The sequence below is a fragment of the Elephantulus edwardii genome, unplaced genomic scaffold (genome assembly GCF_000299155.1).
Source record: "Elephantulus edwardii isolate Elephantulus edwardi_28Jun2011 unplaced genomic scaffold, EleEdw1.0 scaffold00237, whole genome shotgun sequence".
In the NCBI taxonomy this organism is placed as follows: Eukaryota; Metazoa; Chordata; class Mammalia; order Macroscelidea; family Macroscelididae; genus Elephantulus; species Elephantulus edwardii.
Window position 1 is genome coordinate 2,468,074 of NW_006399987.1, and position 24,978 is coordinate 2,493,051.

At 47.5% G+C, this 24,978-nt stretch overlaps 1 protein-coding gene and 1 pseudogene across 1 annotated transcript; both read right to left on the minus strand.

Annotated features, from left to right (window-relative positions):
* Positions 1 to 1,575: 1,575 nt before the first annotated feature.
* On the minus strand, positions 1,576 to 2,772 carry S1PR5 (sphingosine-1-phosphate receptor 5). Its single transcript, XM_006898770.1, has one exon. It carries the CDS (start codon positions 2,770 to 2,772, stop codon positions 1,576 to 1,578), a length of 1,197 nt encoding a protein of 398 aa, XP_006898832.1.
* Positions 2,773 to 3,741: 969 nt separating this feature from the next.
* On the minus strand, positions 3,742 to 10,439 carry LOC102857615 (annotated as a pseudogene).
* Between the last annotated feature and the right edge of the window lie 14,539 nt (positions 10,440 to 24,978).

Below are 24,978 nucleotides of genomic sequence, written 5' to 3' on the forward strand. Positions count from 1 at the left end.
AGCCTCAGTGTCCTCGCGTATCAAATGGAGGAGAAAAATCTGCCGCGCAAAAGAGCCTCACAGGCACGTCAAAACTGAGCAAAGAATAAGGAAAAACCAAAGAAAAACTGATGTATTTGAATCATGGTGTTGGAGAAACATATTGAAGCCTTGTCTGGACCAGGGCTGTCAGAATGCTCCTTAAAAGCCAGGGTCTGGCCCGTTACCAGGAGGGGGCAGTGCCTGGAGAAGGACATCACGATTGGCAAAGCAACAGGGTCAGCGGAAACAGGGAGACCCCTCTGGACTGACAGACAGAGGAGCTCCTGACAGTGGATGGTTGAGGATGGGGTCAGTTTAGCATGTGTTTACTCTGCTGTCAGGATCGACTCAAAGGCACCTAACAACAACAAGGGCTCTGTAAGCATGAGAAAACCAAAACGTGTGTCGCTGGCCAAGGGTTATAAAGTAACCGTAGCTGTGAGGTGTTGAGTTAACTATTATTAGCTGGTACAGTGAACTGTAATTGCTCTTAATTTCCGATTCCCTTTTATTATTTTTACAACATAGGATCTGATACTGCACTCAAGAAAACTTTTTTGTGTGCAGACATAATTTAGCTGAATATCCCAAATGTGAGGGGACCTGTCCCTGACTTCCTCCCCCCGAAACTTTAGGGTATCATTCTTGACTCTCCTAGATGCAGCAATACCATCCACTGCCCCCTCCCCAATTTAACAAGCATGCACCTGGTCTGAGTGTGGCTAAGCCGCCTCATCTAGCCTTCCTCAGGCCAGTGTAGAAACCTTGTCTACACAGCCTGTCTACAGAGGTCAGGGGGAGGCAGTGGACACCTGCGCCAGGTCACATCAGTCCCTTGCTCAGAACCCTCCATGTACTCATCTCATAAAAAGCCAAGCCGAGGTCCTTCCCCCCTTCCACCAGGCTGGCTGACCAGTCTGCTGGTCACCCTGGTCCCCTCCTGCTCTCCTCCCCTACCCCATGTGCCTCTCCACGTGCTCCCACCTCTCTGCTTCTTGTTTTCTACTCAATACATCAAACTCGGGGCCTTGGCACCTCCAAAACTCTCTTCTTCAGCGACCATCATCACTGCATTGTCACTGAAATGATCTTTCTCTCTCATCACTGTGTCCACACCCAGAACTTCATTCCACAAGGTCTGGGCGTCGCTGGTTTTGTTCAGGCGGTGTGGTGGCACAGTGATTAAAGGGCTCCATCGCTAACCCCAAGATGTGGCGTCCATGAAGGCTTTCCGCTTAGAAGCCCCCTGGCAGTTCTACTATGTCTCGTACACTCACCAAGCGTCAGTATCGACCCTACGACAGTGGCTTCAGTGTTTCTGGCGCCAAATGCAGAGCGGTGTTGTGTGCCATAGAGTCAGAACCAACCCGCAGCTGGCCTTCCAGCGGGTTTTCGGAGGCAGTTAATCGGCATAGCACTTAATAATATATGGGGGGGGGGGTCTTGCTTCAATGAACAAATTGCCCATGTGTCTTTTCTTCGGCATGTGGCCTACAAAGTTCTTTATTAAAAATTAAAACAAGTCTGCAACCAGCTCCGGGAGGTCTAGGTGCATCAGTCTGCAGTGGGCACAGACACCAGGGTGTGAGCGGCCGTGGGTGCACAGGGGCCGCCTGTGGAGCCGCTGGTTTCCAGCCCATCTTGTCGGGGCGACGAACGCTCAGAGCGGCTGGAGCTGCCGTCCATACCCGGAGGCAACCATTGTCGCAGGCCACCCGAAGCCCCAGCTGCGCTCCCAGTCCGCCTGGAACCACTGGTGCCTAGTCCACAGGGGCGGCGGCCACAGCAGATGAGGCGCAGGAGCGCGTGGCGCAGGTCGCAGTTGGTAAGAGTGTAGATAATGGGATTCAGAAGCGAATTGGCCATGGCCAGACCCAGGAAAGGGTCAGCCTGCAGGAGCACTGGGCAGGCGCGCGCTGGGCATGCCACGTCTAACAGCAGCAGCAGGAAGAGAGGACCCCAGCATACCACAAAGGCCAGGAGTACTACACTGAGTGTGCGCAGCAGCGCCAGCGTGCGTGGCGTGCGGCGTGTTCGCTGAGAGGAACCTCCTCCTGTCCCCGGCCTGGCTCGCAGGCGCTGTGCATTGGCGCGCACCTGGCAGTAAATGCGCGCGTAGAGCGCACAGATGGCCGCCAGGATGCCGACGAAGGCAAGCACGCAGAAGAGCACGTAGGCCTTGGCGTAGAGCGGCAGCACAGTGGAGCAGGAGTCCAGACGGCCCAGGCAGTTCCACCCCAGCGCCGGCAACAGGCCAATGAGCAGCGATGCGCCCCAGGCGGCGGCTGCCAGTGCCAACGTGCGCCCCCGACGGGCAGCAGGTGCAGGTCCCCGGCGCGCCATGGTTAGGCTTCTCTCCAGTGCGATGGCCAAGAGGCTCAGCAGGGATGCTGTGAGCGCCACGAAGACTCCGCCCTCGCGCGCGAACCAAAGCGCAGGCGACAGGCGCAACGTGAGTGGCCCGGACAACAGGATATTGGCGGCATACGCGGCTCCAGCCAACAGATCGGACAGCGTGAGGCTGCCCAGGAGCAAGAACATGGGCGCGTGAAAGCGAGGGTGGCGCGCGAGTACCAACAGCACGGCCAAGTTCTCGAGCACGATGAGGGCGCACACTGCCAGGCACACAACGGCGTCGGCGCGCAACCCTGCGCCAGGCTGGTAGCGAGCACCTCGGAGTTTGCCAGTGTAGTTATAATGGAGGACGATAACTTCGCTCACTGGCGCTGGCCGCAGCAGCCCGGGATCCATGGGCCGCGCGCCCCAAAGCTGCGGAGAGGCCAGGCGCGGTGTCAGGCCGGCTGGCCGCCGCTTGCCTTCAAACCAGGGCCTGTAGAAGAGGGCACAAGTACAACTTTGTGACTTGGAGAATGGGGGTCTTAACCCCTAACCACCACCCTACTACATGCCCCCTGGGACCAAGGGGAAGCTCGAGATGGAAGGAGGGGTCTCCTGGAGACAGACACTAGGGGATAGGGTGACACGGAAAAGGAGCACTAACAATTCACTCACAATCCGGGATGGGATATACAGAAGCATACGCGATCATTAATGAATGACACGCATATTCAGAGACTGAACGCACATTCGTGCCCAATCAAGGGGGCACGTGAACGCTCTCACACAACAGAGCAACACAGAGGCACACAAGAAATCCAGACACACCAACTGAAGACACACAATCACATAAGCCACTCATTTGCCACCTCCACCCACATCACAGCCCACAACCACACGCTCTTCGGGGCTCTTTCCTGCTGGCACCCTTTCTTCCACTCAAAACCGTGAGAAAACCATTTTACAGACACAGAGCTGGAGAGCTGGAAACAGAAACCACAGCGCACAGATGAGGTCTTCCGCAGACACACATAACATTAAAATATATAAAGAACACATCCGATCTGAGACTGCAACCTTTCTTCCCCTCCAGTCTTCCCTTATCACGTTTGAGGAAACTGAGGCTGGCACAGAGAAGGCACGAAGGCTTACACGCTCCCTTCTCACACATCCACAGGGGGCGCAGTCACTCATGGGAAGGGGACTTAACGCATGAGAAGGGGACAAGACTTACTGACACACAGCAAAGGACGAATTCAGTCGCACACAGGGCGGCACGCGCCCAAACAGGGATGGGTGGGAAGATAAGGCTCCAATCACACAGACTCGGGATGTGGACACCGCGCCGAGGCGCACAGTCTCTGCATCGCTTCCTTTCCCCTACTAGCTTGGCGGACGACTGAGGAACAGAGCCCGCGGATGCGTGGCCCAGAGGGGCCAAAGCCAGTGGACTCTGGAACCGCCTATCCTGGACCCCGCACCCACACGCAGTGTGCTGGTTTCCTGCTCCTTGGGAGCTTCTGGGAAAGGCTCGGGAGACTTCAGCAGAGTTTTCCTGGAAGTGCCAATGGCACCCAGGGAGAACCCCTGCGGGCCAGGCCGAACCCCACGCGCCCCGGGGCGCGGTGTGGTGCACTCACCTTGGGAGTCTTCAAGCCCCTTGCCGCTGCGCCGCCGGGAGCAGAGTGAGCCGAGGCTCCGCGGGGGCGGGGCGGGCGCAGGTGGGGCGGGCCCTCCGGGCCGAGGGCCGGGCAATCGAAAGCAATTGCCCCCTCCCCTTGGGGCCCGGGCACTCAGCCCGGGGCTGCCAGTCTGTGCCACTCGCCGCGGCACCGGAGAGCGCCCCAGCGGCGACTGGCACCAGCGAGCCCAAGGCTGTCCTCCCAGGGCCCCAGCACGATGGGGGACCTAGAGGCGCAGGGGGTGGAGGGTTCACGCCCCTAGCGGGGGCGGTGACAGATTCCCCAGAGGGGTCTCGTGTCCTCGCTCATCCGCACACGGGCCCTTCCCCACTCTCCGCCCACCTCTCTCCAGAGGCTGGGCTGGCCCCAGGTTCGCCCCGTCGCGGGAAAGCCTGGATAGCGTGGCTGACCAGGGATCTTCCACCGGAGCGAGAGTGGCCTGCGTCCCCCTCCTCCCGGGCAGCGGGAGCCCCAACCTGGAGTTGTAGGGGAGGGGCGAGCGCAGGCGGGAGCCTGGGGACTTCCTGCTCCAGATAAGAGCCAGGCGCATCTGACTCCACGACTGGGGCTTTCCCCTCCCCCGGTCTCACCCTGGCGCCCTGGACACTTTGGTTTACTCCTTTATCCTGTCTCTGTGCTGTGTCTGCATGCAGACAGTGGTCTCAGTCTGGCGTGGGTGCTGTGCCCCGTGCGTGCCCTCGGAGCCACTGAATGTCACCATCACTTCTGTGTGTCTCTGTCTCTCGGTCTGTTTCTTTCTGTGTGTCTTTCCGTTCTGCCACTGTCTTTCTCCCTTGCTTTCTCTCTCTCACGCTTCTCCTAGTTGGCCAGGCCCAGCTGGCCCCGAACTGTCCACCCTCAGATTCCAAGAGTTTCCGGCCGGGGCCTGGTTCCTCTGGCCTCAGACTAGAGATGGAGCTGGATCGAGCTGCTGCGACCTTCCGAGGGACAGCGCCCTTTGCCCCTCGAATTCAAGGCCTGCCGGCTGTGGGTGAATGAGGGCGCCCCAGAGCGAAGAACCCCGGTCTGCAGATTCTTCTGAGGGAAGGGCTTGAGGGCCATCGAGGCTGGGCCACGTCCAGCAAGATCCTCTGCAAATGGGTGCCCTCTGCTCTCTTGGGGGAAGGAAGTACTGACCGCTTCTGCCTGCTCTGGCCAATCAAAGGGTTGCGCACAGGGGCAGCACAGCCAAAGAGGCTCAGTGGCGACGCCTCCCTGAAGACATTAATGATACGACGACTTGCACACTATGCGAATGAGCCCAAGCTTCAAACTCCGCCCACTGGGGTGAACTTGGAGATCCCCCAGAGCTGTAGGCCAACACCACCCACTACCGCCCCCCACGCCCCCGCACACAGCAGGCGCTCATAAATGACCCGCTTCTGCAAAAGGGAAGCCGCACCCAGCCATGAGGAGGTGGCCGCTTCACACCTCCCAGGCAGCGTTCTCACCTCCCTTGCTGCAGAGCAGGGGGATCCCATAGCCCCTCAGCCCAACCACCCTTGCTCCTCTTTCTATAAAGAGGGAACCAGTCTACAGCACCCCGTACTGACTTCAGGAGCCCCCTGTACACCTGCTCACTGTCACCCCTATAGTGTGCTTATCAAACACAGGGCGGCTGCCTCCCAAGCCTCAAACCCTCCCATGGCTCAGAGTAAAAGCCAAAATCTACCCACCCTGCATCCTGGCCGGTCTCACTCCTCAAATCTCCTCTACCCTGGCTCTCCCTCCATCTAGGTCACTGGGTCCCCTCACCCCGTCTGCATGACCCCTTTCTCTCAGCCCTCCCCTCCTTCATGTGACAATTGGCACCCTCTGAAGTTGCCTTTTTCGCTGCTCCTTGTCTGGTCTGTTGTGTGACTCTGACCTAAACTCAACTTCAGGAAGGCAGAGACTGTCTGTCCCCAACCAGAGTTGTATAAAGGTTATTATTGTTGTTGGGTGCCTTCGAGCTGACTTCAGCTCATGGCCAACAATAGAACAAAGCTGAGCCCAGTCCTGGGCTGGCCCCACAATCTGTGTGGTGCTTGAACTCTTTGTTGCAGTCCTTGGGTCAAGCCATCTCCTTCTCTGCTGAGGCCCTTCCTATCCTCTGATGACCCTCTGCTTTCCCCAATCATGGCGTTATTTTCCAAAGATGGGCCTCTCCTGATAACAAGCTTGAAGTGCAGGAGGTGAAGTCTCACCCTCCTAGCCTCCCGGGAGCACCTTGACTGCACTTCTTCCAAGACAGATTTGTTTGTTCTTTTGGCCACCCATGGAATAGTCAATATTCCTTGCCAGCTCAATTCGAAGCATTGATTCTTCTTCAGTCTTCTTTTTCATTGTCTGACTTATATTGTATATGAAGCAATTGGAAAAACTGCCATGGCTTGGGTCATGCACACCTTAGTCTTTAAGCTGACAGCTGGAGCCGGGTGATCTGGGTTCAAATCCTTCTTCAGTCACATTGGGCTCTATGATCCCAGGCAATGGCTGGCTGTCTTACTCTGAGCCTCAGTGGCTTTGTTACAGATTGAACCGTGTCCCAGAATATGTGTCCACCTTGCTGGGCCATGATTGTCAGTGCTTCACCAGCTGTGCCGTGATGTAATGACCCCACAATATAATCTGACGTGCTTTAAGTGAATTAGCCAGGATCCAACCCAGTATAAGAGGCGTTCCCCAGGGATGTGGCCTGCATCACCTTTTATCTTGTTGCTGTTTTGTTGTTATGTGCCATCGAGTCGGCTGTGAGTCATAGCGATCCCATGTACAACAGCCCAAACTCTGTTCTGTCCTGTGCCAATCACACTGTCTCCGATACACCTATCCTGATTACCCCAGTCACTGAATCAATCCACCTCATAAAGGGGCTTCCCCTCCTGCACTGTCCCTCCACCCTCCCAAGCATGATGTCCCTCTCCAAGGACCAGTCCCTCCTTACAACATGTCCAAAGTATGCCAGATGAAGCCTCAGGATCTTAGAAGAGATAAAAGGAGAGAGAAGCAAGCAGAGAAGATTGGATCCTAGAACCAGTGAGAAAGAAGAGCCTGGAGGGAAGTGGATTCTTTGGATACAGGGTCCTTGTGCTGAGAACCTTCTAGATCCAAAGGAAGACTGAAGTCAAAACACCTTAGAGCACTGAGAAATGCTGAGTTTACAAGTGTTGAAAGGAGACAAGATCTTTTCTCCAGAGCCGACACAGAGGGAAAGCCTCCCCTAGAGCTGGGGCCTTGGATTTGGACTTCGAGGCTCCTAAATGAGGAAAGAATCCATTTCTGTGTATGAAAGCCATCCACTTGTGCTGTGTCTGCAATAGCAGCTTAACCAGGACAAGCCTTATCCGTAAAATGGAATGAAAACCAGCCCCTTACCCAGGCTGTTGCTGGGAATGAAAGAGCAATTGGAACAAAGCCTGGCATACAGTAAGAGCTCAATAAATGGTGGTGAGAGCCACGAATAGTTACCACAGTGTCCTAGTACCTGGTAGGAGCTAGGAGGGGACTAGACAACCTCAGCCACCCAACCCCTAGCCAAGCCTGGACCCCGCCCAGGTCAAAGGCGCCCCTGGCCTCACTCCTGCCACTACCTGCCCACCAGATGCATGCCTAGGCCAGCACACCTGGCTAGACAGGTTCTACTGCCAAGAGCCCTCGCCTACAGGGGCTGTCCCGCCCAGTCTGCACCCACTCTTATGGAGCCAGGTCCACACCCCTGAAAGAGTAAACTGCTTCCCACGGCCCCCTCGGACCCCAGTCCCACCCAGAGGGCTGTTGCAGAGCTTCTCACAGAGCCTGTGCACACATGCAAACACACACACGCACACACTGACCACTTTCCCTCAGCCAGAAACCAGAGCAATCATAGTTTGGGGGTCTCTAACCGGAGGCCTAAGAACCACCGCTGAACCCCACCCATAAGCTTTACCTATTCGGTTCAGTGAACCTTCTCCCTAGACATCTAGTCTGAACCGTACACACACTTGCTGGCCTGTACTGGTTAGTGGTACTGAAAGTACTTGGATGGGAGAGTTGAACAATAAGTAAGTATTGTCAAGTACATTGCAAATAAGTAAATATTTACTTACTACTTTGGTTCTGTATACAAATAATGACACACTGTAGACAGAGTTACAAATAAGCAGAGTGAATACTGGAATTAAGCTTGAGGTGCTGAACTGGGGTTAGCAGTATGAACTCATCTTCATTTTAACTTGTATGAAGACGATGGGGCCCCAGTGGCACAGTGGCTAAGGGGTTCAGTTGTTAACCACAAAGTTGATGGTTCCAGCCTGCCGGCCGCTCTATAGGAGAACGACACGGTAGGGCACTTCTGTAAAGATGACAGTCTTGGAGACGCTACGGGACAAATACACTCTGTCCTGTGGGCTGTGGATTGAGATTGACTCAGAAACAGTAGATTTGGCTGTGGTTTTGCACAGAGATACAGTTAAGCCTGCAGAAGCCAGAGCCTGTGTAAGGCAGAAGTCAGCCAGAGAAAGAAAGTGCAAAGATTTTTCTACTAAAATAAGTGGCAAGACATTACCCTGTCAAAGACAGAAAACACAAGAGGCCTGGAACAGCAAGATGGCTCATCGAGTTCTGGCTTTTATAGGTTTTACAGTAGAGAATAGGCACAATCCATACATGCAGGCTGGTATGTGCCTTCGAGTCAGAACTAACTTGTAGCTGGCGCTGCTGCAGGGACTGTAACTCACATGGAAGGAGACTGCCCATTTGTCTTCAGTGGAGCAGCTGGTGGATTCGAACCATGCGCCTTTGGGATTGCAGCGCAGTTTCTTAGCACTGCCGTTGTTGTTATGTGCCTGCTACTTTTAGGGACTCTACCCTGAGCCAATCCCATGGTTTTTGACACACGTATTCACATTGCCCCAGTCACTGTGTCAATCCATCTCATGTCCCTCCACCCTCCCAAACATGATGTCCTTCTCCAGGGACTGGTCCCTCCCGGCAACACGCCCACAGTCCGCGAGATGGAGCTAAGCATTCAAATGCAAACTTGCCGCCTTCGGGTCAGTTCCAGCTCTCAAGGACTCGCCATGTTTCCGAGGATGTACTTGTAAATAGGGGGAGAGGTACATCTTCCTCCCTCAGAGCCACTGTGGATTCGAACTGCCAGAAGTGCCCGGCCTCCCAGTTAGCAGTGCAGCTTGTTACAGACGGTGCCACCAGAGCTCCACATACACAGGCTGTTTGCTTTATGTGTTGAAGAGTCGACTACAATCCATAACCCCATGAACCAATGGCCCTACCTGAGCCAACCTCATCATCGCCAGCTCACCTTGTCCCACTGCCACAGTCCCGGTGTCAATCCATCTTGTTGTGATCCACTCGATTCTTTTTATTATTATTATTTTATTATTTTTTGTATGTGTACCATCAAATCAGATCTGACTGGTACAGGAGGATATTGCCCCTCCTTCTCCAGCAGAGCATCTGGTGGATTTGAACCGCATACCTCTTGGATTGCAGTGCAGCTTCTTGCCACTAGGCCACCAGAGCTCCCTCTTGATTTTTTAAAAAAATTAATTTTAATGAAAGTTTACCGAGACTTTGGATTTCCATTCATTCATTGTTGCACTTTTCTCCCCTCTCCCCTCCCCGCAGTACACTACCCTCTTGGAAAAGGAAAAGAAATTCTTTCATTGTTTTACAATCCCTCCCCCCAGGTCCACTCCACTGTGCAGCCTTCATTCTGGACTCCTGTCATGACAATAATACCTAATCACATATCCCTTTTAAACAGTTCTATCCCTCATCTGTTTCAATGCAGTATACGTAATTTATCCCATCTTTCTCAGTCTCCCCTCAACCCCGATGTCAGTCCTCCTTTACAACAGTGGCACCATGCAGTATTTGTCCTTTAAAAAAAATCATGAGATATTTATTAAAGTAACACATTTAGGGGAAAAAATCAATACAATGTATACATCATTACTGAAAACTGTATACCATCATACAAAAAAAGGATTTTATTTTGGGAAACTGATTTCTCATTTATGGCAAGTTTCACGTTCAGAAATAAAACCACAGAACAGCACGATCTAATGCAATCTTCAAGGCTGGCATGCTGAGCAAGGAATGTTCTTATTCTTTGTAGGAGTCCCTTCTTTACACTGTCAGGTACCCGGGCTCTGCCTTTTGGAGTGATTTCCGCCACCAAGTCATCAACAGTAACGTGTTCTAGTCCTCTTTCTTTAGTTACCTCTTATGCAAAAGCAAAACTCAAATCTTATCACGTAAAATCATTATCTTTACAGTGTGTTTTCAACTGGTCCTTTCAGCCACATTCAATTAGTTTGGCTCTCAGCAGTTCTTTGAGGCGTTCTCTTTCTCAGTTTCTATCAACTTTTGATTAATTGCTGCTCTCATCTGCACATCTGTGTTCATCTTGCTGACCACACTCTTCGGCTGCCCAGACTTAGACCCTCAGTAACTCGGGCACCGAAGCACACAGAGAGCTAGAACACGCATTTCCCAGTATTTGTCCTTTTGTTACTGAGATATTTCACTCAGCATTATGTCCTCTAGGGTCACCCATTTTGAGTAATATTGCATGAGTTCCTTTCTTTTCAATGCTGCGTAGTATTCCATTGTGTGAATATACCACAGCTTCTCTGTCCATTCGTTTTTTGTTGGGCACTTAGGTTGTTTCCAACTCTTTGCTCTTGTGAACAAAGTCACAGTAGGGTGTGATCCACTTGATCCTAACTCATGGCCACCCCATGTATGGCAGAGAGGACCTGAGCTTCCTGGGGCTTACTTCTTGGAAGGAATTTGCCAGACCTTTCTTCCAAGGAACCCCTGAGTTAATAGGTACACACTTATTTCTTGAAATTGTCTGCTGCAGGTCCAGAAGCAATGACACCCCAGTAGCAATGAGTACAACTGGCACCCAGATCTTGGTTTCAAAATCCCATCCCCCCCATATGAGGAACCAGAGCTCTCTGGGAAAATAAGTAACTCAGGAGCTGGGGCGCAGAAAACACAAGATGAGCTTGGAGCATTTGTGGTGTCAGAAGGTGCTAAAAATGAACCCATGAACAGGTGTCACAAGGACACAGGCGGCAGCCTGAAAGAACTTCCACTGGCCCAAACCAGAACAGTTTTAACAACAAAATAAATAGTCATGGTTTTGGATTACAACCCAAAGGATAAATGAAATATTCATGAGTTTATATTGATGGCCACAGGCAGGTTCCACTTACAGATGCCAAAATTATTGGGCAGAACATCAGGGAGAAACAAGACATATATTTAGACTCTTAAGTTTCTCCTCCAAAAGATTTGTTGATTACTGTAATGGTGGTTTTTAAAAATTTTATTTTATTATTTTGTGTGTGTGTACCTTCAAATCTGATCTGACTGGTACAGGAGGAGATTGCTCCTCCTTCTCCAGTATAGAATCTGGTGGATTCAAACTGTGTACCTCTGGGATTACAGTGCAGCTTCTTGCCACTAGGCCAGGAGAGTCCCCTTATTACTGTAATGATTTAAAGCTGGACTTTGAACTGGTTCGGCCCAGGTCCATCAGGGATGATGAACTAAATCGGACTGAAATTTTGTAAATGTGGTGGACTAGAATACTAATTGGAAGGGGAAAAATGATAAATTGGAAAGTCTGCTAGAAACTCAGGCTCCCACTCAGCAGATAAAGGCTTCATGCGCCTTACATAGCAACTAGTGTTTTTTACTTTGCTGAATCCAAAACTGTGGTGCCCATCTCAGAGATAGAAGTTGACCTGATTATTCCTCTCTGAAGGTGTGTCACGCTCTGCAGTCCTGATAATCCAATGCTGTGTACTCCATGACATTGGACCCAAGGCCAAATATTCCCTACAAGTGGCACCATGCAATGTACTGAGGAAATCAGATCACTGAGTTGGTTGAAGATAATGATTGTAATTATTCAGTGTCTTATAATTAGGGTTCAGCTGTAAGTGCCAAATGAAAAGGTTTGGTGCATACCTTTTACACACACACATCATTTGAGAGGCTGGACTTTATGAGGAGGAATGTGGCATCAAGATTGGAGGAAGACTTATCAACAACCTGCATTATAAAGATGATACAACCTTGCTTGCTGAAACTGAGCAGGACCTGAAGTGTTTGTTGCAGAAGGTCAAGGGCTGTAGTCTTCAATATGGATTGAACCTTAATATCGAGAAGACAAAGATTCTTCCCACAGGGTCAATTGGCACCATGATAGGTGGAGAAGAGATTGAGGTTGTTAATAATTTCAGCTTGCAAGGTTCCACAGGCAACACTCTTGGCACCAGCAGTCAGGAAACCAAAAGATGAATTGCATTGGGAAGATATGCAGTTAGGGACCTCTCTAGAATACTAAAGAGCAATGATGTTAATCTAGAGATTAAGGATGCACCTGGACCAGGCCATGGTCTTTGCAATTACTTGCTACACATAAGAAAGCTGGGCAATGAATTGGGATGATAGAAGAAAAGATGCCTTTGAGTTACGGTGCTGGAGAAGAGTACCATTGAGCATGCACCATGGACTGCCAAGAGAACAAATACTTCTGTCCTAGAGAGGGTGAAACCAGGTTGCTCCTTGGAGGCAAGAGTTTTGAAGCTTCATCTCACATACTTTGTGCATGTGGCCAAGAGGGACCAGTCCTTAAAGAATGACATCATACTTGGAAGGGTGGAGGGACAGTGTTAGAGAGGAAGACCCTGGATGAGATGGATTGACACAGTAACTGGGGTAATGGGGGCAGGTGTATCAAAGATGGTGATATTGGCTCAGGATAAGGCAGGGTTCAGAGCTATTTGTGCGTAAGGTTGCTATGGGGTCACAATTGATTTGACAGCACATAACAACAACAACAGTGCCAAAACCCCAAAACAAAACCAAACCAACCACATAAGTGCCAAATCAACCTCTTGAAAGTATTCACTGTGTCATTTCAAAATCTTCCATTCCAGGATTGCAGTCTTTAACTTCTCCTGTTCTTGTTAACATTTTGGATCACCAGATTTTAAAAAAACTTGGTACAGTCCAATTTTACATCACCAAACAGGACTAAATTGATTCCAAGCTCCGATTTAACTTTTGCCCACTTCTTTATTATTCCTCTCTCCTATGTGATGGAGATTAATTCCCCTTTCCTTGCAGGACTTAGACACTTCCTACCAGTGAAGATTGTATTGAAACATGAGCAACAGTAACCGGTGGATACACCTAGCAAAGAACACCTTAACTGAGAGTTCAAGGTCAACATCCAGTAATAAGTGACCAATAAGGTCTCCTCCGATATGATGTGAAGAGAACACTTCTTCAGTTTTACACTTTCATCCTCAATCAGATCCAAGCAGAGGATTATTCTACAAAAATTCTTACTACCAAAGTTACCTAAGGGAGCTCTGGTGGTCTGGTGGGTAAGGACTTGCTCTGCCAACCCAAAGATGGACCATTCGAATCCACCAGCTTCTCCCTGGAAGAAAGACGGGCAATCTCCTCCTGTCGGTGTGGTCCACCGTCTGTGAATGCCCATTGGAGTGCTGGCTTTGAGTTGGTTCCAACTCTGCAGCGATGAGTTGAGTTGAGTAGAAAGTCATCTAACACTTATCATGAAAGTCATTCTACAAAATACCTGTCATGTAAAAACACCAGTCATATAAAACCAAGGACACTGAGGATTTGTCACAGAACAGAGGAGACGATGAAGATAGGATGGTTAAATACAATAAGAGGTCCTTGGAAGAATCCTGGACCAGAGACATTATACTCAGGGAAAACTGGGGAAGTGAGAATGAGATCTATGATTTGATTACTAGTGAATTTTTTGCTTGGGATTATTACACAATGGTTAGGGAAGATGTTTACATTGAGGGAAGGTGAGTGAATGGTACATGGGAATCTCTGCACTCCTTTTTGCAACCTGTCTGTAAGTCTGTGATTATTGCAGAATGAAAAAGTAGAGAGGCCTTGAGGTGCTTCCAGAACACCTCACCAGGTGGTTCTGAACACTTAATTGCCAGACTGGCCCCAGAAGATCCTTGAGTTGGAGGTCTCTAACTGAAAGGGCATGAGTGGCAGGACGACTTGCCCAAGTCTTAGTTTTTTCACTTGTAAATAAGGACACACACTGTTGTCTCCTAACTGCAAGGGGCTCAGATTCTAATGTGTTCTTTTTATTAAGTGCTGTCAAGTTGAGTATGACCCATGGCGACCTTGTGAACAACAGATCTGAACACTGTCCTAGCCTGTGCCAGTCTCATCATCTCTGACACACTTGAGCCCATTGCAGCAGTCACTGTGTCAATGCATTTCATTGAGGGTCTTCCCCTCTTTTGCTGACCTTTCATCTTTCCAAGCATGATGGCCTTCTCCTACCAACATGCCCAATAAAGAAGGAATTGCATCAAAGCTGTTTTCTCTCTCCATACGTATTCAATCTGCATGCTGAGCAAATTATTTGAGAAGCTGGATTCTATGAAGAGGAGTATGGCATCAGGATTGGAGGGAGACTCATCAATAACCTGTGTTATGCTGACAACACAACTTTGCTTGCTGAAAGAGAGGAGGACTTGAAGCATTTGTTGCAGAAGATTAAGGGATGCAGCCTTTGGTATGGATTGCATCTCAATGTCAAAAGCCCAAAATTTTACCACTGGACCTATAGGCAGCATCATGATGGATGGAGAGGAGATTAAAACTGTCAACAGCTTCATCTTGCTTGGATCTACAATTAACACCCTTGGTACGAGCAGTCAGGAAATAAGGAGCCTCATTGCACTGGGAAAACCTGCAGTTAGGGACCTCTCCAATTTATTGAGGAGTAGTGATGTCAGTTTGAGGACTAAAGTACATCTGGTTCAGGCCATAGTCTTTCCAATTACTTGCTATGCATCTGAGAGCTGGACAGTGAACAAGGATAACAGAAAAAAAAATTGATGCTTTTGAGCTGTGGTGATGGAGAAGAACACTGAACATCCCATGGATGGCCAAGAGAACAAACAGATACGTCTTGGAGAGGGTGCAGCCAGAAGGCTCTTTGAGGGCAAGAATGACGAGACTTTACCTCCCATACATTGGGCGTGTTTCTAGGAGCGGGACATGGTGTTTGGAAAGGTGGAGGGTCAGCGACGGAGAGGAAAACCCTTGAGCAGGTAGACTTGACAGGGTGACTTCCACAATGGGGTCTGGTGTGTCAGGAAGTGTAAAGATAGCACAGGAGAAGACAGGGTTCAGATCTGTTCATAGGGTCGCTATGAGTCGTACTTGACTGAGTGGCATCTAACAATAACAACCAACAACCAACAACATGCCCAAAGTATATTAGATGAAGTTTCACCATCTTTGCCTCCAAGGAGCAGTCTGGCTGCATTTTCTGGAAGTCATATGTTTGTTCTTTTAGCACACCATGGGAAATTTAGCATTCTTCTCCAAGACCACAGGTCAAAGGCATCAATTCTTCTTCTGTCATCCTTATTCATTGCCCAGCTCTCTGATACATAACAAGTGATTGAAAAGATCATGGCCCTAATCAGGTGTACCTTAGTCTTCACACTGACATCATTGTTTCTCAGTATTTTGGAAAGGCCCCTGACAGCTATCTTGCCCGATGCCATAAGCCTCTCGATCTCCTGACTGCTGGAACTAAAGGTGTTGATTGTGGATCTAAGGAAAAGAAAATTGTTGATAATTCAACCTTTTCTCCATCTTTCATGATAGTGTTTTTCACTCTGGTGGTGGAGATTTTTGTCTTCTTGATTTGGAGATGCAATCCATAATGAAGACTTTGCACTGTAGCAAGAGTTAGTCTTCTTTAACTCAGCAAGCAAGGTTATGTCTTCTGCATAATGCAGGACGTTGGTGCCTGATGCCACATTCCTCTTCATAGAGTCCAGTTTCTCTAATAGCTTGCTCAGCATGCAGCTTGAATAGGTATGGAGAAAGCAGACAACCCTGACATTCACCTTTCCTCATCTTAAACCTTGCAGTGTTCGGACAATAGCTTCTTGGTCTAGATATACATTTCGTATGAACACAATTAAGTGTTCAGATTCTAATCTACGACACAAAAATGCCATAAGCTAATTAAGAAGATGAGGCATGTCATTTGGCATTGCATCAGTCCCTGGGGCCTTATTTTTTGCCAATGTCTTCAGTGCAGTTTGAACTTCCTTCATTTCTATTGGTTTGTAATCACGGTTCCATGTTAACCAATTAATCTTGGTACTGTAATTCTGTATATTCCTTCTATCTTCTTTTGATGCCTCCAATGTAATTCTAGATTTTGCCCACGGAATTCCTCAGTATTGCAACTAAAAGCTTGAATTTGCTTTTAAGTTCTTTCAGCTTCACATAGTGGGGAGGGGGAAGGAAATGTTGAGCAAGTTTCTTCCATCTTATTTTCTAACTCCAGCCCTCTGTACATTTTGTTACATTACCTTGCTTTGTCTTCTTTTGCTGTCTTTTGGAATCTGCCCATCTCTTTTACCTTGGCATTTCTTCCCTTTGTTTTGGTTGCTCAGTGTTCTGGTCTGGTTTTCAGAGTCTTTTTTTGAGATACTTTTTGATCTTTTCTTTCTCCCCATTTTTGTAATGACCTTTTGTTATTTTCATGGGTGATATCCTTGATGTCATCTGGATATGTTTCAACAAGCAGATGTAGCCCTGGACGTGCTCAGTAGGCTATGTCAAGAAATCTGGAAGACAGCTAGCTAGCTACCTGGCAAACTAGGAATTCACCTAAATATGGATCTCTTCCAGTCAGGTCGACCCATTTTTATTCCCATTCACAAGAAAGGTGATCTAACAGAATGTGGAAATTATCAAACAATATCTTTAATACCACATACAAGTAAAATCTTGTTGAAGATCATTAAAAATGGTGAGGGCAAGAATACCAACCGAGAACTGCCAGAAATTCATGTTAAATTTAGAAGAGGCTGTGGCACCAGGGATATCATTGCTGACCCTGGCAAAAAGCAGAGAACACCAGAAGGATGTCTATTTGTATTTTATTGACTACGTAAAAGCTCTTAACTGTGTCTGACTAACATTGCCATGTTAACACTGACATTGAGAAGATGGAAATCCATGAACACTTAACTGATACTGAGACACAAAAAGCATTATCATTGTTTGAACAGAGCAAGAAAAACATTGCATGGTTTAAAATGACAAAAATATGTGTCAAGGCAGTTTCTTTCTTCATACCTATTCAATCTGTATGCTGAACAAATCATATGAGAAGCTGGACTTTATGAAGAAGAATGTGGCATCAGGATCAGAGGAAGACTCATAAGAACCTGTATTATAAGACTTATAAGAACCTGTAAATGAATCACCAACAAAATAGAAGACAAAAATGGAATGGACTATTTGGACACCGATGGACTTAAACAAGTATGGAAGGAAAAAAATAGGTGTATAAAATGTTTTCCATGAGAAACCAAGAAACTTACACTGGTTTGACAGTGGTCAATTACACGTTCCCACAGTTCTAATGTGCCTGTTCACCGTGCCCACTCCTTTCCCCTCTCTACTGGCTGCTGTTTTAAAGTTTGCCCTTCCCCAAATTTGAATTTTTATTACAGACCTAAAGCTCTTTCGATTTTATACTGATTAAATCAGTACTGCAGTATTTGATTATACCAAGAAAAAAAAAATAAGAACCTGTAAATGATACAACCTTGCTTGCTAGAAGTTAGGAGTACTTAAAACATTTGCTGCCAAAGATCAGAGATCTATGCCTTCAATACACATTACATTTCAACATCAAGAAAAGAAAATTTCTCACCACTGGGTCAATAGGCAATTATGGAGAAAATAGGCCAGATGGAGAAAAGATTGAAATTATTAACAATTTCATTTACCTGGATCTAGAATCAAGACCATTGGTACCAGCATTCATGAAACAAGAAGATGTGTTGTATTTGGAAAATCTGCTGTCAAGGATCTCTCCAAAAGGTTAAGGAGCAATGAAGCCAGTTTAAAGACTAAGATACACCTGATCCAAGCCAGGGTGTTGTCATTTACTTGTTATGCATCTGAAAATTGGACAACAGCTGAGGATGACAGAAGCATCTGTGTCTTTGAGTTGTGGTGCTGATGTAGAGTACTGATTCTCCCACGGATTGACACAAACAAGCATATCTTGGAGAAAGCGCAGCCAAGGTTCTCCTTAGAGGCAAAAAAGGTGAAACTTCATGTCACATGCTTTCGACATGGTGTTACAAGAGGCTAATCCTATCCCAGAGGTGTATGGTTCAAATTCACCAGATGCTCTGCTGGAGAAGGAGGGACAATTTCCTTCTGTACCAGCCGGATCTGATTTGATGGTACATACACACACACACACAAACAATAATAAAATAAAAATTAAAAAATATTTAAAAAGAGGCTAATCCTTTGGAAAGTGATGCTACCAAGCCAAAGGTGGGTGACTCTAATCCGCAGCCCTAAGGCCTGACTTTAATTGTTTTTGGTGAAACATTCTTCTAGGTCGTATAGCCCTGGTGTGTCTATTTGCCGGTCAGAGGTAACTTGTGGCCGCTGTGAACACTGTGACACTGATGTGTCAAATGCGATAATGATTACACATGATGGACAGTGTTTGGTGGCACTCCCAGTTTAAAACAAGCTTGGAAGCAGGAGTGGCATCCACTTCCGTAAATAGCTTGCCTCCGGAAACCCTATGAACCTGGAAAGAGGATGAAAGTCACACACACACATGTGTCGAGGACTTTCGTTCATAGGGTCGCTATGAGTCACCTATGACTTGACGGCACTTAACAACAACAACAAATCCTTTGAAAAAGACATCACGCTTGGAAAGGTGGAGGGTCAGTGAAAGAGAGGAAGGCCCTCAATAAGATAGACCAATGCAGTGACTGAAACAATGGGTCCAAGTATGTCAGGGATGATGCAGATGACACTGGATAGAGCAAATGTGGAGTTTATCTTTCAATATGACTTTCCTAGCCATAGTTTAACTTTGTCATGCAGATGGGTCGGAATATGCGACTGAGGTGTGTTAGCCTGTCCACGAGGGGATTGACTAGTCTCACCATTAAATTGAGCAACCCAGCAGCAGGAGAATTAGACCTTCCCTGTCCTGTTGAAGAAGAAGGAAGAGAGCGCAGGACACCCTTTCAGATCAGACATTCTCGCTCCAGCTGCACCTACAGCAGCAGCCATGGCGGCAGCAGAGACCTGATGGAAGATGGGATTTTGGGACTGCGACACTATTGGAACTGGAGCAAGAGCCTTTGCCAAAATTTGTTGGACAGCTAGGGGTTGTTGTTGTTGTTGTTATGTGTTGTCGAGTCACTTGCGACTCATAGCGACCCTATGTACAACAGCCCTAAACTCCGCTCTGTCCTGTGCCAATCGCACTGTCTCCGACACTCCCATCCCGATTATCCCAGTCACTGAATCAATCCACCTCATAGAGGGCCTTCCTCTCCTGTGCCGTCTCTCCACCCTCCCAAGCATGATGTCCCTCTCTAAGGACCGGCCTCTCCTCACAACATGTCCAAAGTATGTTAGACGGAGCCTCAGAATCCTTGCCTCCAAGGAGCCAACTGGTTTAACCCTTTCCAGGACAAATCCGTTTGTTTTCCTAGCAGTCCATGGTATTCTTAATACTCTTCTCCAGCACCACAGCTCAAAGGCATCAATTCTTCTATCCTCCCTGGTCACTGTCCAACTCTCTGATGCATAACAAGTGATTGCGAAGACCATGGCCTGTATCAGACGCACCTTAGTCTCCAGAGAGACACCATTGCTCTTCAGTACTTTGGAGAGGTCCCTAACAGCAGACTTTCCCATGGCAATGCGCCTTTTAATTTCCTGGCTGCTGGTGCCAAGACTGTTGACTATGGATCCAAGCAAACTAAAGCTGTGTACAATCCTTAATTCACAGGACTGAGACCTTTGTAGCACTGGCCTAAAGCCACAAGGCTTGAGCCTGAGGTATCTTTGAGGTGAGCACATTTTAGAAGCCATCTTGACTGTATACCTTGCTACTTACTTGGATGATAACGTTTTAACTTCCTCAATATGGTTCTGTGTGGTCTGTGAGCTACTGCATCAGATTTTGGACCCAATAAAGCAGTAAGACTGGATCTAAAATGAGTAGAGAGAGATATGGGATCATGGGATACATGTCTGACCTTGCGGCAATTGGTTTTATTGTTGCTGTTGATGGGGACAGTTCCCTTTCATGAAGTGGGTAAAGGTCAGATATGGCTGTCCTCACATGTCCCTTGCTCTTTTACAGCAAGGTTTAGATTCATTGGTCATAGGGTCACTACGAGTGGTAGTGACTGAATAACAATTACAACAATTACGAAGACACTTTCCTGTAATAGTGTGTGTTATAAACAAAATATTGTAGTGAACTACAAGATTGATAGAGACTATTTTAGATTGACTAAGCAGAGAACATTTGAGAGGGTAAGTTAGATGAAGCCGGCCACTCTGAAGGAGGTGGGAAGAGTTCTCCTGGCAGAAGAATAAAACTATAAGGCTCTGAGAAGAAGCTTTGTATTGGGAGGGAAAAGTGGCATGAATAGGCCACCTGTCCTGAGATGCTGGGCAGGTGTGGGGCAGGGCCAGACCTCTCTCCTCTCACCTGCTCACTCATTACTGAACTCCCTGGAAAATCTGACCTCACCCTCCCACTGAGCCCTCATTACAGTTCAGGTTAATCCCAAGCCAAGCCTGAATGGTGAGGTTGCTGTGGAGGCCCACGCTCTGGACCCTGTCCCTCAAGGTGGCCTCCCAGCATCTCTCAGCACCCAGCCCTCAGATGTAGATTCTCTCTGTCAGTATCCACTGCCTCTGGCCTTCTCACACTTAGACATTCATTTCACAGGCTAGGTAAGGGAGAAGAAGAAAGAACAGCCAGGCAGAGTGTGCAGCTGGGAGGCTGGAAAGAATGCGTGCATTGAAGAACTAGTGGGTCATTTGACAGGAGGAAGAGGAGGAGGAGGGAGAAGGAGGAGGAGGTAAGGTTGGGCTCAGTTGGGCAAGGGTGAGTTCTCAGGGTTGAGAATGCCAGGCCTCTAAAGTATGAGGACCTTCTTTCTGTGAGACTATGGGCAGCTTGCTTAATCTCCCTGAGCTTCAGCCTCCCCACTTGTAAAATCGCAGCAAGACACTCTTCCCCCATAGACATTGTACGAGAATGGATTTAGGTCACGAGTGTAATGAGTTCAACACACTGGCTGGCCCAGAGCTAACCATCTGATAAATGTTAGACATCATTTTTAAAAAATTTTTAAAATTTCCACTCATTCATTGTTGTTCCATTTCTCATTTTCTTCCCTCCCTCCTCCCCTCGGTTTGCTTTTCCTTTTGGAAAAAAAATTCTTTCATTGTTATCCAGTGCCCTTCCCACTCCATTTTACTATGCATCTCTTATTCTGGACTCTTGTCATGCCAATAATACCTAATCTTATATTCCTTGTATACAGTTCTCTCTCTCGTCTGTTTCAATTCATGCACATCATTTATCCCCTCTTTTCTGAGATGCTCCTCCAACCCCATGTCAGTTCTGTTTTATAACAGTGGCACTATGCAGTATTTGTCTTCTTTTTTATGGTGAGAAAAATTTGTATTTAGAATTAGCCAGCTGGACTCAGTTTAGATGTTGGCAACATCCAAAGCATCATAGTCAGGAGCAAGTTGAACATGGGCCTTCTTCTCTCTATCAGGCCTAATCAAAGTGTTGACCCTGGCCACATCAGTGTTATAGAGCTTTTTTTTTGTAAATTTATTATTAATTTCAATGAAAATTTATAGAGACTTTGGATTTCCATTCATTCATTGTTGTGCTTTTCTCCCCTCCCATCCCTCCCCCCCTTGAACTTCTTTACAGTTTGTTTAATTTGGTGCTTGTTGGCCTTGACATCCACAATGAACACAAGTGTGTTGTTATCTTCTATCTTCTTCATGGCTGACTCAGTGGTCAGGGGGAACTTGATGATGACATAGTGGTCAAGCTTGTTTCTCCTGGGGGCACTCTTCCAGGGGTATTTGGACTGTCTTTGGAATCTCAGGGTCTTAGGTCGCCGGAAGGTGGGTGATGTGCAGATCTTCTTGTTTTTTTGGCTGTGGATTTCCTTCAGGACTGCCTTCTTGGCCTTTAATGCCTTTGCTTTGGCTTCAGTTTTGAGTGGGGCAGGGGCTTCCTTCTTTGCTTTCGGCACCATATTTGTAGAAAGTGTATTTGTCCTTTTGTGACTGAGATATTTCACTCAGCATAATGTCCTCCAAGATCACTCATTTTGTATAATATTTCACGAGTTCCTTGTTTTTCAGTGTTGCATAATATTTCATTGTATGGATATACCACAGTTTCTCTAGCCATTCACTTGTTGATGGACACTTGGGTTGTTTCTAACTCTTTGCTATTGTGAACAAAGCAGCAATAAACATGGGTGTGCATATATCATTATTGTTGTTGTTAACGTGCCATCGAGTTGCTTACGACTCATAGCAACCCTATGTACAAGAGCCCTAAACACCGCTCTATCCTGTGCCAACCTCACTGTCTCAAACACACTCATTCCCACCACTCCAGTCATGGAATCGATCCATCTCATCAAGGGTCTTGCTCTCCTGCACTGTCCCTCCTCTCTTCCAAAGGACTGTCCCTCTCCAAGGACTGGTCCCTCCTCACAACATGCCCAAAGTATGTCAGACGAAGCTTCAGAATCTTTGACTCAAAGGAGCATTCTGGCTTCACCCTCTCCAGGACAAACCTGTTTATTCTCCTAGCAGTCCACGGTATATTCAACACTCTTCTCCAGCACCACAACTCAAAGGCATCAATTCTCTTTCTATCATCCCTATTCACTGTCCAACTCTCCGATGCATAGCACGCAATTGTGAAGACTATAGCCTGGATCAGGCACACCTTTGTCTCCAGCCTATTAATAAATTATTCTTATTCTTATTCTTATCATTACTACTACTACTACTACTATTACTATTATTGAAGAATTTCTTTCCATTCCCATAAACATACCAGTTCAACAATCCCTCCAGGTACAATTCAGTGACATTAATTACACACACTGTATGTTGTACAGTCATTCTCATCTCATCCTATGGACTATGTCATGCCCACTGACCTGAGACTGTGGTCCTATACCCTCAAGTCATCTCAGACTTGTTCCACTTACATCATTCACCTATGTATCCAGCTGTACGTCACTGCAGGATTGTCTACACAATATGATTCACCATTGCTGCCTTTCACCCTTGCGTGCCTCTCAGTGTCTCCCTTCACCTTGATCTTGGTTCTCAGGAGGGAATACTGCCTTCGCTGTCGCCCAAGTTCCTGCCTGTCTACAATGTAGTCAGTCTTTTTTCTCCCTCTCCCATTCTAGGTAGCCGTCAATGAATGTTTCTTTCAGGGAGTCTTTTCTTGACCGTGTGTAATAATGGTGTCACACAATACTTGTCTTTCTGTGTTTGACTTATTTCACCCAACACAACGTCCTCTGACGTCATACCCACATTGTGCGATGTTTCTCACTGCTTCTTACTCACTACATTAGAGAGGGCTCTGTCGTGTGCATGAAATGCGGGCCGTCCATTCATCTGTTGATGGACTCTTACATTATTTCCATCTTTTTGCTGTTGTGAATAATGCTATGAATATGGATGTGCATTGATCTAAGCCTGTAAAATGATGAATGTTTTGTTTTACATAGATTTGTTGTTGTTAGGTGTCATCAAGTTGAGCGCGACTCATAGCAACCCTATAAACAACAGATCTGAACCATGTTCTATCCTGTGTCATCGTCATCATCTTTGACACACTTGAGCCCATAGTTGCAGTCACAGTGTCAATCCACCTGGTTGAGGGTCTTCCCCTCTTTCACGGTCCCTCCATCTTCCCAAGCGTGATGTCCCTTCTCCAAGGAACAGCCTCTCCTAGCAACATGCTCAAAATATGTCAAACGAAACTTTAGCCTCTTTGCCTCTAAGAAGCGTTCTGGCTGCACCTTCTTCGGGACATATCTGTTTGTCCTTATTCCAGTTAGCAATCACTCTTCATTCTCTTCTCTCCCTTCCCACTCCCAGTCGTTGTTGTTGTTGTGTACCATCAAATCTGACCTATCCCGTAGCTGACTGTCCAGTGGATTTTCAGAGGCAGTAAATCACACGGGATGAGACTGCCCATCCTTCTCCGTGGTGAGTTCAAGCCATGTGCCTTCAGGATTGCAGCACAGCTTCTTACCACCGTAGCCACAGACAACCACAAATCTACTTTCTTTAGACTTTTAGATTTGCCTATTCTGGACAAGTCATATAAATGCAAAAATAGACTATTAGATCTCTTGTAACTGGCTTCTTCCACTTTAATGTGCTTATTCTAATATCTTCCTTATTTTTAAAAAAGGAAAAATATTTATTTTTTTTTAATTTACTGTTGCACATTTTCTTCCACCCCCAGCCCCCAGCCCACCCACAATGCACTGCTTGTTCCAGATTGTTGTCACAGCACTTACAAGGCTTTTAAGATGCACCCGTGTTGTAGGGAGGCGCCCTGGTGGCACAGTGGTTAAGCACTCCTGCTAACCACCAGTCACACCACAGTAGAAAGATGTGACCCTTCAGCTCCCATCAAAATGATTGTGAGGCATCATGGAGTGGATTCTGGCGCATAAGTGAGTCCACGCACCGCAGGACGAAACCGTGCCCTGTCCCGTGACGTTCTGGCAATTGTTGCCTCTTGAGCCAATTGTGACAAGCATCGTGTCAATCCATCTCATCGACAGTCATCATTTTTTTTTATTAACAGTTTGCTCGACTCCACGGTCAATACTCTTGGCACCAGCAGCCAGGAAATAAAAAAACGGATTGTGATGGGAAAGTCTACGGTTAGGGACCTCTCTAAAGTACTCAAGAACAACGGTGTCTCTCTGGAGACTAAGGTGCGCCTGAT

What these genes read in the sequence shown, in the direction of transcription:
- S1PR5 (XM_006898770.1), bottom strand. Translation starts at nt 2,772, where the DNA reads ATGGATCCCGGGCTGCTGCGGCCAGCGCCAGTGAGCGAAGTTATCGTC.